This window comes from Megalobrama amblycephala, linkage group LG9 (assembly GCF_018812025.1).
Source record: "Megalobrama amblycephala isolate DHTTF-2021 linkage group LG9, ASM1881202v1, whole genome shotgun sequence".
NCBI classification, from domain to species: Eukaryota; Metazoa; Chordata; class Actinopteri; order Cypriniformes; family Xenocyprididae; genus Megalobrama; species Megalobrama amblycephala.
The window spans coordinates 17843173-17861364 of NC_063052.1; the positions used below are offsets into that span (position 1 = coordinate 17843173).

General features: G+C 35.3%; 1 protein-coding gene across 11 annotated transcripts in view; it reads left to right on the plus strand.

Annotated features, from left to right (window-relative positions):
* rims2b (regulating synaptic membrane exocytosis 2b) overlaps nt 1-18192 on the plus strand; it is a 173621-nt gene that overhangs the window by 107125 nt on the left and 48304 nt on the right. For 5 of the 11 annotated variants that reach the window (XM_048201934.1, XM_048201935.1, XM_048201936.1 and 2 more), the window contains exons 18-27: nt 384-452; nt 3032-3167; nt 5762-5848; nt 6257-6328; nt 8444-8536; nt 12489-12548; nt 12733-12807; nt 13084-13131; nt 15865-15921; nt 16344-16529. In XM_048201934.1, coding sequence (XP_048057891.1) covers nt 384-452; nt 3032-3167; nt 5762-5848; nt 6257-6328; nt 8444-8536; nt 12489-12548; nt 12733-12807; nt 13084-13131; nt 15865-15921; nt 16344-16529 — 883 coding nt within the window. The remainder of the gene's footprint in view (nt 1-383; nt 453-3031; nt 3168-5761; nt 5849-6256; nt 6329-8443; nt 8537-12488; nt 12549-12732; nt 12808-13083; nt 13132-15864; nt 15922-16343; nt 16530-18192) is intronic. The other 6 variants (XM_048201944.1, XM_048201943.1, XM_048201945.1 and 3 more) reach the window with 3 other exon arrangements.

The following is an 18192-nucleotide window of genomic DNA, read 5'->3' on the forward strand; positions in this document are numbered from 1 at the left end:
ATATCAACTATCATATCAGCCATGTAAAAATAATAATTTAAAATAAGTTTAAAAAATACACTTATAATATATATGAACTAATTAATACAAATTATTAATTTAGAATTCATTTGAAAGCTTTTAATTACAAATGAATGTAAAATATATTATTAATATAATCATTTCAATATTGGTGCATCCCTTATAACTCTATGATAACATGATGCTAGTTTAGTATGTGTGTTTGTTGTGCTATGACCCTAGCTAGATTACTTAACCTCACGTGAACCATCCTGTGGATTACAGCAGACGGTCACGTTAAGAGGGTCTTTTCTTCATTATGACTCTCGTGATCTGTTCCTCCACCCTTCCTCCCTCTCTCTCTCTCTCTCTCTCTCTCTCAGGGTCACAGAGAATCAGTGACAGCGAGTTCTCTGATTACGACTGTGAAGATGGGATTGGTGTTATCTCAGGTACAGCGAAGTCACCTTTCTCTGCTTTAGTGCTGCACTGTAGTTAGAAAACTGAAGGCTTGAGCATCCTTGAAAGCATTTTATTCAGTACTTTTCAATTAAATTCTGTGCTTTTATATCAATTACATTTATAATATAACTGTTTTTAGTATGTGTAGTACTGTGTACGTGTAGCAAACACAAAACATAAAGTTATACTGTAGAGTTCTTTTTACACTTTACTCACATTTTGGTGCAAAATGGACACAAAAGTGTGATTATATACTGAGTTGGGGGTCAGTCTCATATGCCTTGTTCAGACTGTCAGTCCAAATATTGGAATCGGATCATATTTAGCAAGTGTGAACGCCAGAAATCACATGAAATCTGAAACTTTTACAAATTCATTTTAAGCTACTTTCATATGTGGTTTGAAATCCTATTTAAATCTAATTTCTTATAATCCGTTTCAGTCTGATTGCTCTGATAGGATTTTGTGTGGCTTTTCTGCCTATGTCACTTTCTCACGCTACGTAAAGCGTAAACACTTCAGTCGTTGTTGCAGAAACAAGGTTGTGTTGTGTTGTTGTTGCAGGTCACGCAGAAAATGATAATATAATGGAGACATCTCTGTGTAGTCCAGTGATGAGGTGTCTTGACTTCTTTCACTGTGCTGCAAAAACAGCAGCATGTTTCTGTTGCTGCTTCATCTAGCAATGCAGTTACACATTGTCATATTCTAAGACAACATTGCAAACCCCCTCTATGTTGTTTTTGGCATAGTTCTACCAATGCAACATCATTGCCATGGAAACCAACACAGATAATCTGGAAAACGAAAGGGAGCCACAGGCACACAAAATCAGATCTGAACAATTGCGATACACAGTGTGGAAAGTCACACTTATGCTTACCAAGGCTGCATAAATTTGACTTAAAATAGAGTAAAAACAGTAATATTGTAAAATATTATTACAATTTAAAAGAACTGTTTTCTATTTGAATATATTTTAAGATGTAATTTATTCCTGTGATGACAAAGCTGAATATTCAGCATCAGTACTCCAATCTTTTAGTTTTAGTTTCTGATCCTTCAGAAATCATTCTAATATGCTGATTTGCTGCTCAAGAAACATTTCTTATTATTATCAATTTTGAAAACAGTTATGGTGCTTAAAGGGTTAGTTCACCCAAAAATGAAAATTCAGTCATTTATTACTCAACTTCATGCCGTTCCACACCCGTAAGACCTTCGTTCATCTTCGGAACGCAAATTAAGATATTTTTGATAAAATCTGATGGCTCAGTGAGGCCTGCATAGCCAGCAATGACATTTCCTCTCTCAAGATCCATAAAGGTACTAAAAATATATCTAAATCAGTTCATGTGAGTACAGTGGTTCAATATTAATATTATAAAGCGACGAGAATATTTTTGGTGCGTCAAAAAAACAAAATAACGACTTATTTAGTGATGGCCGATTTCAAAGCACTGCTTCAGGAAGCTTTGGAGCGTAAATGAATCAGCGTATCGAATCATGATTCGGATCGTGTGTCAAACCGCCAAACTGCTGAAATCATGTGACTTTGGCGCTCCGAACCGCTGATTCATAACGCTCCGAAGCTTCCTGAAGCAGTGTTTTGAAATCGGCCATCACTATATAAGTCATTATTTTGTTTTTTTGGCACACCAAAAATATTCTCGTCGCTTTATAATATTAATATTGAACCACTGTACTCACATGAACTGATTTAAATATGTTTTTAGTACATTAATAGATCTTGAGAGAGGAAATGTCATTGCTGGCTATGAAGGCCTCACTGAGCCATCGGATTTCAACAAAAATATCTTAATTTGTGTTCCGAAGATTAACGAAGGTCTTACGGGTGTGGAACGGCATGAGGGTGAGTAATAAATGACAGAATTTTCATTTTTGGGTGAACTAACCCTTTAATATTTTTGTGGAAACCATAATGCAAGATTCTTCTCAGGATTCTTTGATGAATAGAAAGTTCAAAAGAGCAGCATTTATTTGAAACCTAATTTTTTTTGTGACATTATATATGTCTGTATTAATTTACAATTTAAGTATTAATTTCTTTAACCTTAATTTCACAACCTGATATGATCGAAATAAATGAAGCTCCAGAGGGATGTCTGTTGTCTCTGTAATGATCTTCTTGATGTCTGATTGCACACGGGCTACCCCAGGCTTTTGTGTGCTTTCACACATGCTGATCAACAAATCAAATTAAAGGATATTGTCAGAGAGAAGATTACTGTGAACTTTAGTCTGCTTCGACTCAGCACAAGGAAAATCCTCACCGTCATTTCACACTGACGCTCAGACATTTCTAACGGTTGTGTTCACTTTTTAATGTGTTGTGTTTTCATGTTCTTAAAGTTTTTATATCATTGTTTAGTAGAAAACATACAGTTCCCCCAAAGAATATTTGGACACCCAAAAATGTCTGAATACCATTGTATTTGATAATAATAATTATAATCCTTTATTTCACTGAATGTTTGAGTTATTATTTGGTACCATTTGTTAAATGGCATTACTGATGTAAATGTCTGTTACGTTGTGTTTGCCTCAGATTACCGGCACAATGGCAGGGATTTCCAGAGCTCCACTCTGTCTGTACCTGAGCAGGTGATGTCATCCAATCACTGTTCACGATCAGACATGAGCCGCACACGTTCACGCTCACCCAGCGTTCCTCCCCCACAAAGGTAATCTGCAACAGAAAAACACATATAAGTGATTCATATAAAAAGGGTCATATCTTGAGGAAACTTTTGAAATAAGGGTTCAGTGTGCTATGAAAAAAAATACTGTAACGTCCTCCCCAGTCCAAAAAAGACTTTCAATATTTTGTTTATTTTGATTAAGGATTTTTACATTTTCGGAATAATATGATTATTAACCCTGCAAAGCCTACGGTAAAATATTTGATAGGCACATATCTAAGGCCTCTAAATTATCAACATGATCAAAACCTGCTGAAAAAACTGTTATAAACAATCTGCTACATGCGTCTGATTGAGTTTGTACATTTTTAGCAAGTAAAAGGCCTTTTAGTATAATTATACAAACATCTCCCTTCAGATCGTGATACACATGGTCTGTTTGCTGTGAAATGTTTCATAATTTTTGTAAAGTAAACTTCAAAATACAATTTATATTGTTAGTAATATTTCAAGGTGAACACATACTCGACAGAAGCAACTTAGGTTTACTTGATTATCCATACATCATTTAAAAAAAAATCATGTTAAAACATGAGTATCAAATATGTGACCCTGGACCACAAAACCAGTCATAAGTCGCATGGGTATATTTGTAGCAATAGCCAACGTGTATGGGTCAAAATTATCAATTTGTCTGTTATGCCAAAAATCATTAGAATATTAAGTAAAGATCATGTTCCATGAAATATTTTGTAAATTTCCTACTGTAAATATATCAAAAATATTTTTGTGAGTGGATATGCATTGCTATGGACTTCATTTGGACATCTTTAAAGGCGACTTTCTCAATATTTTGATTTATTTATTTATTTATTTATTTAATTTTTTTTGTACCCTCAGATTCCAGATATTCAAATAGTTGTATCTCGGCCAAATATTGTCATATCTTAACACACCATGCATCAATGTAAAGCTTATTTATTCAGCTGTCAGATGATGTATTTGTGGTCCAGGGTCACATATAATAAATCAGGCTTGAGAAGATATCAGAATTTCATCTTATATTTTGGCCATATAAATATTAGCAACTGCACCAAATTACATATTTATTCATCCGATATATATATATATATATATATATATATATATATATATATATATATATATATATATATATATATATATATATATATATAAGGGCTGTCAAAATAACGCATTAATTTCGATTAATTAATCTGAGAAAAAATAACGCGTTAAAAAAAATAACGCAGATTAATCCATTCCGTATTGACCTTTGAACCTGGAGCCGTTCTCATGCGCGCAAGCTCTTTCAAAGTAAGCACCGTCTTTGCATTCTCTCTACCTCACACATAATAATCTAAATTAACTGACACAATGCTAAAAGTTCGTAAGACCGAATACATGTTTCACGAGGCGCATTCGGAGAATGTTTTTCCTGAATAACCGTTGGGTGTGAATAGTGCTCAAAAGAACGTCACCTCATCTTCTCTGACAGGCGCCCTGCACGTGCAGCTGACATAAACCACACTTTCAGTAAACAAAAAGAAAATCCTATCCAGTGGTGAAGTGTTTTCTGTGTTGACAAATCTTTTGCGATGTCCTAATAACAGTCGCGATTCGCACGCAACGCGTCAACGTCCGCTAATGTCCAATTCGTGACCTAACAGATTCATTTTAATGAATCATGACAACAACTGATCTGTCCACACGGTCTATAATGAATCATTTACTCGAACAACTCTGAAATGAGAACATAAGTGTGCTTACCCCATTTAGCAGGAGTGGTTAGTAAAATTTGCCTTAATAATCCACAATATTTTCAGGTTATTTAAATGACAATGTGTAGTAAATTAGGCCTACCTATAAAATCAGTTAGTTTAGACTGGAGTGAGGTGAAACCAGAACGAAGCAAGTTGTTGTTAGCTAGGTGCATTCAATTGTATATGGTAGAAAATTATATTATTAGTTAATATAACTTCTAAATGCTACTTTTTAATACTTCTCAGGTTTAGCAGAAAAGCATCTTCTCTTACAAAGCTATAAAATCACTTTTTTTTTTCCTTTTTTTTTTTTTTTGCAAAGAGGGCAAGAAAGAATTACAGTGAGAGTGACGGGTACTTTATTGTCAGTATCGGGCTCGCAGATCACGTGGGTAGGGCACTTTTTACTGTTTGTGTGGATGACAGTGTCTGTCACCACAGAAGACCATGTTTGACCCAGGAAAAACCCTGCACTGATTCATTTGAATTGAAATATTTAATACTTTCACAGCAAAATTATGTATGCGATTAATTTAGATTAATTAATCACAGAGTATGTAATTAATTAGATTAAAATTTTTAATCGATTGACAGCCCTAATATATATATAATTCATTAATTTATTTTTAATTTTATAAATTTATCTGAATAAATATTTTGCCCTATATCATATGATATGAGCCATACAATTCTGAAGCACATATGCAAACTTTGTTAACAAATAAAATAATAAAATATAAATATAACTGCTCTAATCTACATACTAAAATAATGCTGTTCTAAATGAAATATGGCACTTCTGTTTCTGGCACTCGTTGTTATAGCACGACTTTTCTTTTCTCTCCCCTCCTTCAGTCGAAGTTTAGACCACGGTGTGAGAGGAGCACCCTCGCTTTATGGCCCCCGACAACGCCTGTCCGAAGACAGATACTCACCAGACAGGTATGTGTCACGTAACACACTAGAGCCGCCAGTCTTAGTCACAGTTTACATACCAGCACTTGTGTTTATTGTGCCCTCAAAAGTTCTTTGTGTCATAGACTGCTTTTTTCCTGATACAGGGAACATAAATGGGAATGTTGCCATATACCTCCATCTTTTCAGTTAATGTGATTATGGAAATTCAATGTGAGAAATATGATGTGCCAGCAGCACAGAGAGAACCGTAGGAAGGTTTAATTCATTTTGAGAAAGCAGGAAAAAAATCTGTTCCTCCTCCTTTCACTTTGACATCACACTTTTTTTTTATCCGTCAATCTCTGCCTCTCTCGCTTTTGTTATCTTTTCATCGCTCCATATTCAATAGCTCCATTCAGCCATATTTCTGTTCTTTGCTCCCTGTGGTTGCAGCCAGTATCTTACCCTCCCTCCTCGAACCAGACACAGACAGCCAACCATCGACCCCGCTATCCAGGACCCCAGGTATTCTGTTACCCCCGAGCAGCATTACTCGCCCCTGCTCACCTCCCCCTTCTGTCCAATCACAGCACTCTTCTCACTTTCACCCACCCACTTACCCTCTGCTGCTAGCTGATTGACAGGTGCCAGCTTGCCCACACATAGCACTGTATAAGAAACATTCACTTCTTTCACTTTAATAAGTCATAATAAATATGTAATTAATTCACACATAAATTATAGATCTCATCTTAGGATGATAGAGTCATGTTTTACGTGTGAAAACATACAGCAACACTCTGTTACTGATACTGTTACATTCTTACTACCTTAAAGGAATGTTCAGGTTTCAATACAAGAAAGACCTACATAGATCAACTAATCTGTGAAGAACTGTCCATTACCATTAAAATTATTTTGACTTGCCCTTGTTTTGTAAGAACAAACAAAAATGCTTTTACAGTAATGCACTTTAAGTAGTAATGCAATGCACCCTTAGAAGAAATGCAACTTTTAATTTTGTTAAAGAAAAGTTAAAAGGTTACTGGCTTCACATTGATCATGACATGGAAAAATCTAATTTTAACACTTATATACTGTTTAACACTTATGCTAAAATGCTAAAAAAAAATGCTAAAAAAAAAATATATATATATATATATATATATATATATATATATATATATATATATGTAATGTCTGTTTATATATCATTGTAAATTTATTACTGTAAATTTGATTTTTGTTTTGTGTACAAACTGAGGGATGAAATACACTACTGTTCAACAGTTTGGTCGATTTTTTTTTTTTTTGTTTTTTATGCTTTTGAAAAAGTCTCTAATGCTCACCATGCATTTATTTGATTGAAAATACAATTAAAACAGTAATATTGTGAAATACTATTACCATTTAAAATAATTATTTTCTATTTTTAATGTATTTTAAAATGTAATTCATTCCTGTGATGTTAAAGCTGATTTTCAGCAGCCATTACGCCAGTCATCAGTGTCACATGATCCTTCAGAAATCATTCTAATATGCTCAAGAAACATTTCTTATTATTATTGATGTTGAAAACAATTGTGCTTAATATTTTTGTGGAAAGGAAATGTCATAACAGCATTTATTTTAAATAGAAATCTTTTTTTAACAAAAGTCTTTACTGTCATTAAAAAAAAAATCAGTTTAATCCATTATTGCTGAATAAAAGTATTAATTTCTTGATCTCAAACTTTTGAACAATAATGTCATATTCTGTGGTCAAATCTTGTATTGAAACCTTTGGGGATTCACTATGAATGAATTGTGCCTGATTCACATCTCACAAGTCATGCAAATTCAGATCAGGCAACACAAAAATCTGCGCTGAAAGCGATTTGCACACTGTAGTTCTGTTCTTTTAGATCAGTTCTGAGTGCTATAATGTGGATGATTCAACAAACAAACAAGGTTAATTAAACGCCTGGTAGTTAAATCCCAGAACACTGTAAAAAATTATTTTCATGATTTGTTATCACAACATTTTTTCTTTTGTCAAATCAACTTCAATAATTAATGTGGTTCAGATAACATAATATTTTGAGTTTCTGTTAATTAAACCAATCTCCTTCATTGTATTAACTCAAATTTTTAATTTCAATGAACTCAAAATTTTTAAGGCAACCAGGTAACTTACTTTTTTAAGTTAAACCAACAATTCTTTTTTACAGTGAATAATCACTAATTTCCATCATTTGATCATCTTTACTACTCCCATGAATAGTAAAAAATGTAAACAAACATCTCTATTAAATGATTCAGTTTACCTCCAGCCTTCCATGACCATAATATTGTGATGGAAAGCCCAAAGTATACTTCAGTTTTGGAAATAGCACTACATTTGCACTTCTTGGGGTTCAACAAATCTTTGTTGCTGCTGGTGTTTGCTGCACCATAAATGATTGTTTTGATAGCTTAGATATTTCTCTTGACCCGAGGTTACTTGATTTCTGCTTTTGTGCTTTGGGTGATCTTCACCTGTTCCTTCTTTCAGAGTGGAGGTGCCAAAAAAGGTGTCCCGCCCTCTTACCACCCAGATAACGCCCACTTGTCCCACCCGTCTCTAACTACTGCACTCTCACTTTCTGTTCTGACTCATAGTATGTGCCCCCTCTATCGGGAAGATGCGGTCAGGTTACTGCGCTCCACTAGGATGGCCCGTGCATACTCAGAAGGGTACAATAGCGTGGACAGGTAGTAAACCACAGCGGTTCACTCTCGTTCTCATGATGCTCCATATTAGTGCCGTGGGTAGTAGTTTGGACTAGAATAGCTAGTGGCGCCTCTCAAAATGTTTCACGTTTATGTCTCCAGATTTACGAAGAAAACTTTTCAATGTGCGGAAAAGGAGACAGTAACGTCAAATGGGCGATTTTCTTACAGAAATGTGGTAAATGTTTGAAAAACAGTGGCAAACTTAAAGTGTCGCTGTAGAATCAGTCCTCTGCCCATTGAGAAAGCTTTGTGCCATCATCATAATGATATGGAGTCATTATGGCTCCTCTCAGGAGGATAAACATAGATGATAGCGTTCAGAATGTGACTTTGCCGACTATACTACTAAGTACGCCAGTAATCTTAGAGCAGTATTTCCCAAAGGAAATTTGTGAAATGTATATGTATGTGTCCTTAGCAGCTCCCACTCCACCCTTCCTGCTGTGGCGTAATGAATTGTATCTTCAGCGCTGCTCGCTGCATGGCTTGTGTTGTTTTGATGACTGAGCACTAGCTCTTTCGGTCCCAAGCCAACTAGCGTCACTCTATGACAGAACTGCCAGTCAAAAAACTGCAAGCTACAGTGGATGTTCACCATGCTTATATAAATATATTATTTACCCCTCAGAAATATGGGATTTAATATATTCAGGATATTTTTGTAGGCTCAGTGGAGACTCAGATATTATGGAATAGACCTTGCCAGCTTTGGTGTACGGAAGCCCTAAGGTGTGATAGATTCACATTTAATTTTTGTGCCTTTCACATTAGCAAAATTTCGAAGGTCAAAATGTCACCAGTGTAGCGATGTGTGAAGCACTTTTAAACCAAGCAGCGTTCTGTTGTTTAACAAAAAGAGTTCACGTGACCAACTTGAACCCATTGCGCGATCTGTGTGGGAATTTACCCTCACGTGATGGATTCCTATTGAAAAGACTTGATTTTGCTTGTGAAAATTCACCTTACAACAGTAAATGTGACCACACATTAATATACTTGTGTATCTCTTCACTCTTTAAAAAAATAAATGTTCTTTATTGGCATCTATGGTTCCATGAAGAACCTTTAACATCTAATCTTTCCACTCTACACAAAAGTTCTTTATAGTTGAAAAAGGTTTTTTAGATTATTAAAATGTTCTTCGCACTAAGAAAAAAGTTGTTCTTTTCAGAACTGGGAACCAAAAATGGTTCTTCTATGCCATGGCCTATTAGAACCTTTTATTTTTAAAGGTGCACTAGATTCAAAAATTTAATTTACCTCAGCATAGTTAAATAACAAGAGTTCAGTACATGGAAAAGACAGTGAGTCTCAAACTCCATTGTTTCCTCCTCCTTATATAAATCTCATTTGTTTAAAAGACCTCAGAAGAACAGGCGAATCTCAACATAACACCGACTGTTACGTAACTGTCGGGGTGAACGCCCCAATATTTGCATAATGTCAGCCCATGTTCCCAACATTATAAAAGGCATTAGACAAGGGCAGCCAGTTAACGTCTGGATCTGTGCACAGGTGAATCAACAGACTAGGTAAGCAAGCAAGAACAATAGCGAAAAATGGCAGATGGAGCGATAATAACTGACATGATCCATGATAACATGATATTTTTAGTGATATTTGTAAATTGTCTTTCTAAATGTTTCGTTAGCATGTTGCTAATGTACTGTTAAATGTGGTTAAAGTTACCATCGTTTCTTACTGTATTCCCGGAGACAAGAGAGCCGTCGCTATTTTCATTTTTAAACACTTGCAGTCTGTATAATTCATAAACACAACTTCATTCTTTATAAATCTCTCCAACAGTGTAGCATTAGCCATTAGCCACGGAGGACAGCCTCAAATTCACTCAGAATAAAACGTTAACATCCAAATAAATACTTTACTCACATAATTCGAAGCATGCATACAGCATGCATGACGAACATCTTGTAAAGATCCATTTGAGGGTTATATTAGCTGTGTGAACTTTGTAAATGCGCTGTAATATAGTCGACAGCTCATGTGGCAGGGAGCACGCGAATTAAAGGGGCGGCGCTGCCTAAATCAGTGCATTGTTAATGATGCCCCAAAATAGGCAGTTAAAAAAATTTATTAAAACAAATCTATGGGGTATTTTGAGCTGAAACTTCACAGACACATTCAGGAGACACCTTAGACTTATATTACATCTTGTGAAAAAGCATTCTTGGGCACCTTTAAGAGTATTCCATCATGTAACCATAAACATGGCACATGTTTTATCTAAAGCAACTTACATGTCATTCAAGGTATATTTTCTTCTCAGTTCATATAATAGATAGTATTAATACTTGTGATTAAATAATGGTAAGTATTCAATTTTGAAACGCAAGTTCCTCAAATCATGCAGCTTGTTGACAAGAGGTATTCCATTGCTGGGAGCAGTGCTGCGTAGTAACTGATTACATATAATCTGGATTATATAATGAGATTCCAAATATCGTGTACTTGTAATTGGATTATATTATGTTTTAAAATTCACATAATCAGGCTACAGTTACATTTTTATTGATTACGTGATTACATATTCATTGATTCTCCCCAAATCTTTTTTAATCTTTTCAATTTTCCTTTCTAAAACAGCCGGTTTGTGGAATTTCACACACCAGCTACTTGTCAAGTGGCTATAATAATATGGAAAATTGAGAGGCAACAGCACTTGACCACTGAATGTACAGAAATCATTTCACTTTTAAGGAATTTATGCATATCTAATCAACTCCTGATGAACATATTTTAATTATTATTCAAACTATCACTCAGTGAGTCATTTAACTATTTATTACTATGTCTTCGGAAGGCTTTTTTTTTCACAGATTTCACAAATTTCATTTTTACAAGTAATGGTAGTTATTCCCAAACCTTTTAGTCTGCTGAACCTCTTTTTACATAATATTTTTTAATAATTAAGTCAGTAATTTAACAACACATTCACATTTTCATGGTTCTCTGTTGTCGTTTAATGGTCAGGACATGCAGGTAAACAACTAAAATATTTAATCTTTTTAGTATGTGTTTATTTGTTTTTATTTATTTTAGTTTGACATTTTTATGATTTGATTCATTACTAGCTTTTCATGAAATCACTAACCCACTGCAGTTCCTTCACAAACCACAGTTTGGGAAACCCTGATGTAATGTTTAATGTCCTTCATATTGTGGGATATATTTTCTTTATCTTTCTAATTTTATATCAGTATGGTATCAATAAGATTGTCCTATTCAAATCAATATGATAAATGAGTTAGGCCAAAAGTAATCTAAAAAGTAGTCAGAATACATTACCTAAAATTTGTAATGTTACTAACTACAATTTTCATCATGTAATTTGCAATCTGTAACGGACTATAATTTGTAAGTAATCTACCTAGCACTGTCTAAACTTTTGTAAAATCAGTTAACGGACCTAGGGGTGGGCTCTTTTGACTTTGACCTATAGCAATGCCAAAGCAACATACTAAAAATACTAAAAAAAAAAAAAAAAACAACCAAAAAAACCCCTCAGCAAATCTTAGATTTCCTGAGACAATAGGTGTAGCTCAAATCATTGGCACTAGCAAAGACCAAGGACATGGGTTCGAAACACAAGGGAATGCATGAAATAATCAAATGTATACCTTGAATGCAATGTGAGTCACTTTGGGTAAAAGTGTTTAGCAAATGCATAAATGTAAATAAGATCTTGAGAGAACAGTTTTGTTATTTAATTATGAATTTGACAAATTATTCCATTATCTTGGAAAATTGTGAGTGATGTGTCATGCCATATCATCATGACATAACTAACTTGAGAAAAAAAAAAGCTGTTATCGTGTGAATCTATAGCACCTTACGGCTGCATTGGAGTTCTTTTTGGCAAGTAGAATAATGTTGGCACATAGGATCTGATTATGTGTTATTTTGTGTTCAGGAGGATGAGGAGAGATAGACAAATGTCTGCCTACAGTGACTCTTTTGAAACACCTGAGAGGTAAAATCCGGATACTTAAGTTGAGACATGCATTCTGTTTATGCATCCATAATAGTATTGAAGTGGACTATTTTACTAGTTACAGACATAACTCTCACCCCTTACCCAAATTCAGCTGTTGCTCATTCTAATCATACTTTCCTTTCTTCATTTCAATCTATCGATCCTCATCCTCCATTTAAAGATATTACAATGGGCCCAATCATGTATCTACTCCATGGCCCAATCATGTCATGAATGGAACCGGTGGGGATTACAGGTAAGACTTCTGTAGAGATAAACACCCACAACACATCACAAACTCTCTTTTTTTTTTCTTTTTTTTTTTTTACTCATCAGTTAACTGCCAGGAACAGATGCCCAATTTATGTTCCCACTAAGACTTTGTGTAGTCTAAATATCAGTTATGGATTTGAGACTCATGTTTATTTTACTTATCTTCTCAATCACTGTCCTGTTATATCTTTTCAAGCAAATAAATTCTGAATATCATGTACTAAGTGTGGCACTAACACACTGAGGTTGGTTTATTCAGTAGGACGTGCCCCAGGATAGAAATTGAGCCTTCTACAGATACAGAAAGGTATTATTTCATAGAGTGCAATAGTTTAAGTAGACACTTTTAGTGCAGACCCTAGTTCAAAATAGATGTTTTAGTTATCCTGTGACCTTTTTACAGCAGTTTTTAATATTTACTGATATTCTGGTAAAGTGTAGCTTTAGTACAGTTAAAAACGAATCACATGTTGCTTCTTACATGAATAGAAGATTTGATAAACTTCACTATCACTTCCTTGATTTGACCATTAGCAGTAGCATAACTGAATCCTCCATTTAAAGATATTACAGAAGTAGTAACTGATCCTCACATTAAACAGTATACTATGCATTATATTCTCTATAAACCCTTATGAAAAAGAAGTACACTTTAGCATACTTTTAAAAAGAGTACAGAAATAATATACTTTAAAAGAATATATTAAAAAAATGAAAATTCTGTCATTACTCACCCTCATATCGTTCCACACCCGAACACAAATTAAGATATTTTTGATGAAATCCGAGAGGTATCTGATTCATCCAAAGACAGCAATTTAACCACCACTTTCAAGGTCCAGAAAGGTACTAAAGACATTGTTAAAATAGTCAATGTGGCTGCAGTGGTTCAACCTTAATGTTATGAAGCGACAAGAATACTTTTTGTGCGTAAAAACGAAACAAAAATAACTGCTTTAATCAACAATATCTTCTCTTCTGTGTCATTCTCATTAGGGGTGGGACAGAATATCGATATGGCGATATATCGTCATCCTTCTCTGTGCGATACGAGAATCGTATCGCTGCGCCAAATATCGATATTTTAATTTTAAAAAAAAATAAAGCGCTATATATAGATTTCTTTGCTCAAAGCGTCCTACTTCAAGGCGGCGCTCGACACATGAATGAGGGAAACGTGAACTTAAGTTAGCTAGCCTAAGAAAAAGAGGTTATTAACAGGATGGCGGACAGCAGTGTGAGTAAAATAGATGCCCCAGCCACGTTTAAGTTCAAAGTCTTGACGCACTTTTATACCATTGATGTGACAGTCGTAGACATCTTTGACGTTCTTCACCGAGCGCTTAGATATACACGGGAGCATTTGAAAGCATATATTAGGGATCCTCTGATAGACGCCTGCTTTCGAACGCTCCCGTGTATATCTAAGCGCTTGAAGAACGTCAAAGGGTCTGTTTGCACCTGGTGACTTCATGCATTTTCTCTGATCGGATAGCTATCCGATCGTGAAAAGACCAGGTCTAAATGCCTAAATACGCATTTGAGACGGATTTAAATCCGATCGCTCAAACCACTTCAGGAGATGGTCTGGGACGCATTCCAGTCAAAACTGTCTATGCTCAGTCTAAATGCATCTGGTTGTTGAAACTACATATGTAAATTTTACTTCTCCCAAAAATACTAAAACTGAAACATGTGAGAGTCAGATATGACAACGCTACTGCATCACACATCGCCGCAGATCTCTTCAGCAAGCTGACGTGCAAACGGCCGCATATGAAAGTGAAAGTAAGTCGCAGACGCATAACACACAATTATCTTCATTAAAAGTAATGAGACCTTATACCAGTGCTGTTGCCGCTCTCTCCTATTGCAGTCTTTGATTTTGAAATTAACTGATGGTCAATAAAATGCACCTCATATTTCTTGCTTTCGGTGACATGAACTCTATTAAATGTACATATAAGATCGGATTTATCCGTTAACCTGCACTTAACCTTTTCACGTGCATTTTGTTTTCATATTAAGACCAATATCGCGATGTATCATTATAGGATTGTCTAGCGATATATCGATTATCGCAGAATCGCTGACTCGCGATATTATCGTTATCGTGAGCCATTTATCGTGATCGTATCGTATCGTGAGGTACCCTCCGATTCCCACCCCTAATTCTCATATGGTGTATACGTCCAGCACTTCCAGGTTCTACGTCAGAATGCCGACTCAGTATTGGCCGGCTCCTGCGTCGTCATCACACACATGCGTCGTGCTGCTCACGTGAACAGTGTCTGCCATTACTGAGCCGGCGTTCGGAAGTAAACACGGAAGCGCTGAACTGCGTAAACTGCATATGACAACAGTTCAGAGTATTCTCGTCGCTTCATAAAATTAAGGTTGAACCACTGTAGTCATGCCGACTATTTTAATGATGTCTTTAGTACCTTTCTGGGCCTTAATTTGTGTTCCAAAGATGAACGAAGGTCTTACATGTGTGGAACGACATGAGGGTGAGTAATTAATGACAGAATTTTCATTTTTGGGTGAACTAACCCTTTAAGTACGAACTGTGAATGTAATGTTTTCCGACACTTAATTGCATGTTAATTGCACTTAAATGAAAATGTATTTTAGTTTAAATTTATATTAAATGCAATTTGCTGAATTGAATTTTTTAAGTACTGTGTAAGTGTACTTCTTTAAAGCACAACAGAAGATAAAACAATGATTTAAAATGTACTCTTAAGTAAAACTTTTTTACTATGAAATGCACTTTTATTTAAGTCTACATATGTTTAGAAACGGTAATGAAAGTGTACTCTCTTTAAGTACACTTATGTGTACTTTCATTAAAATGATATTATCTGCAAGAAAAGTTTGTCCAAAAAGGATTTGAAGTACACTAGAAGTGTTCATTCCGTACAATTAAGCACACTTCTTTTTCACAAGGTTATATTGTGTAAGGCTGTTTAGCAACTCCTGACAGCTATGAGAGCTGCTAAATTGATATTTCATGTTCTTTTCTTATGCACCTCCATAGAGAGGATCATATTCCAGAGTTCCCAGCTAACAATGAGCACTTTGAGGAAGATCTGAGGTAATACAGTAGAATTTGTAGAAGTATTTATGTAGGTAGAGTATAGAGGAGTAGAGTAGACTGTAGTCATGGGGCGTATTGTTGTGTCGGTATGAAATGTGCTCACTTGTTTTCTTTGCAGCAGATTCCAGAAGCTTTTATTTGTACATGTCAGTTTGTTGACTTTCTTTGGTTAACCCTTATTTTTGGTAGTTTCAGTTTGGTATTTCTTTATGAGTTTCTGTTTATGCTGATGACCCTGAGCAGCCAATATTGAAACTCAAAGCCACTTTTGTTTGGTTGTTTTTTGCCAATTATTAGCCAACCGACATCATTTCACAGGAACAACCTAACGAGCTGCGATTATAGAGCATTTGATGCCCTATGATCTCATGATGCACTGGGGCTCAGCTGAGCGTGGCTTTCTGACTAAAATTCTGCAGGTATAGCCGCAGCATGGTGGACAGACATGACCATTACAGGTCCAGGTCAGCTGACCAGCGGCCTATGATGGAGCGACCGGTCTACACCCGCTCCCGCTCGTCCGAGCGGCCCGACTCCGGCTACATGAGATCCATGCCATCCTTACCGTCAGGGAGATCCGCCCCTCCCTCTCCTGCCTTAACGAGGTGACCCAGACCCATCACAACAAGCACTAAAGCCCTAAACGAAACCATGCCTTCTGCTTCCTGTCACCTGGAATGCCTCTCTCCACTTCCTCTTATTTTAACCCTGTTGTAACGATGCTGTTTTTGATTTGTCTTCATTTATTGAGTAGAGAGTAGTGATGATGGTTGCTACTAACGTCTTTTCATTTGAATTATAGACACACCTGTTATATCCTCTTGAGATATAATGGTGTGTACCTGGCATCGTACGGTTTACTTTCTTATTCTTTCCAATTATTATTATTTTTTTGTGTTTACTAACATTATTTATTTGTGGTTTAACAGTTTATGCTTTGAGTTATGGGCTGTTTTGAGTGCCGTGTGCTCATGCATTTAGGCCTTTTCACTTTCCTTGCAGCTTTAGCAGCCACAAGCACCTCTCCTGATGCTGATTCCATCACACCTTTTGAGACACCATAAAACCTTTTGACTTACGATTTGCCCGGCACGTCATAAGTCACAAGGAAATCACATAAATGTTCAGATTTACGCATGAACTTTCACTGATGCAAGAGCCGCAGTAGCTCTTGAATGTGCCACACTTTACTTTGAGATGTGAGGCACATGTACGATCATTGGAAAGCAGATGTGACATTAAGCTCAAAAGGTGCTTTAAAGATCATTGTGTTTATTGTGGGGTTGATGTGCATTTTAAACGTATATATTTGTTTACGTGGCTAAAATGCACATGACTGTGACATATTTACTAAATGCATGCTCTTATATGGTCAAATATGTGAAATTAGTTTGATGGTTATTATTTTTCTGTAGTGTTACACAAAAGAACATGTGCCAAGAACTTGTTAGGTCATATTTTACCCCAAAATTAGAAGATAAAAATAAGAAATTATTTTATAAAAAAGAAAATTAAACCTGTTTTATATTCAGTAAGATGCATTCACAGCATGTGTTTAAATGGTGGCTTGTACAAAGTACTTTCCCACACATAAAAATACATTTTTAATACAATAATTGTTTTACTATAGACAGTAATAACTGTAAAAAATACTGTAATGCAATGTTTTTTTTTTCCTGGATAAATAAAAAGCAAGCAACAAACACTATAATATAATACAATATAATATTTAAAAAAAAAAATTATTATATCATTATTTGTTTCTATTACAGTTAGGTAAGTAATAATTTTTATAGTGAGAACAGAAGTTAAAGTAAAAGGGGAGAGGACAATGTGCATAATTTTGATGAAAATTATGTCAAATGCTAAAAATTTTTAAAGGGATAGTTCACCCAAAAATTTAAATTCTGTCATCGAGATCTGCTAGGTTACAAACATTCTCCTAAATATCTTCCTTTGTGTACAGCAGAACAAAGAATTTATACAGGTTTGGAACAACTTGAGGGTGAGTAAATTAACCCTTTAAAGGGTTAGTTCACCAAAAAAGGAAAATTCTGTCATTTATTACTCACCCTCATGCCGTTCCACACCCGTAAGACCTTCGTTAATCTTCGGAACACAAATTAAGATATTTTTGTTGAAATCCGATGACTCAGTGAGGCCTCCATTGCCAGTAATGCTATTTCCTTTCTCAAGATCCATTAATGTACTAAAAACATATTTAAATCAGTTCATGTGAGTACAGTGGTTCAATATTAATATTATAAA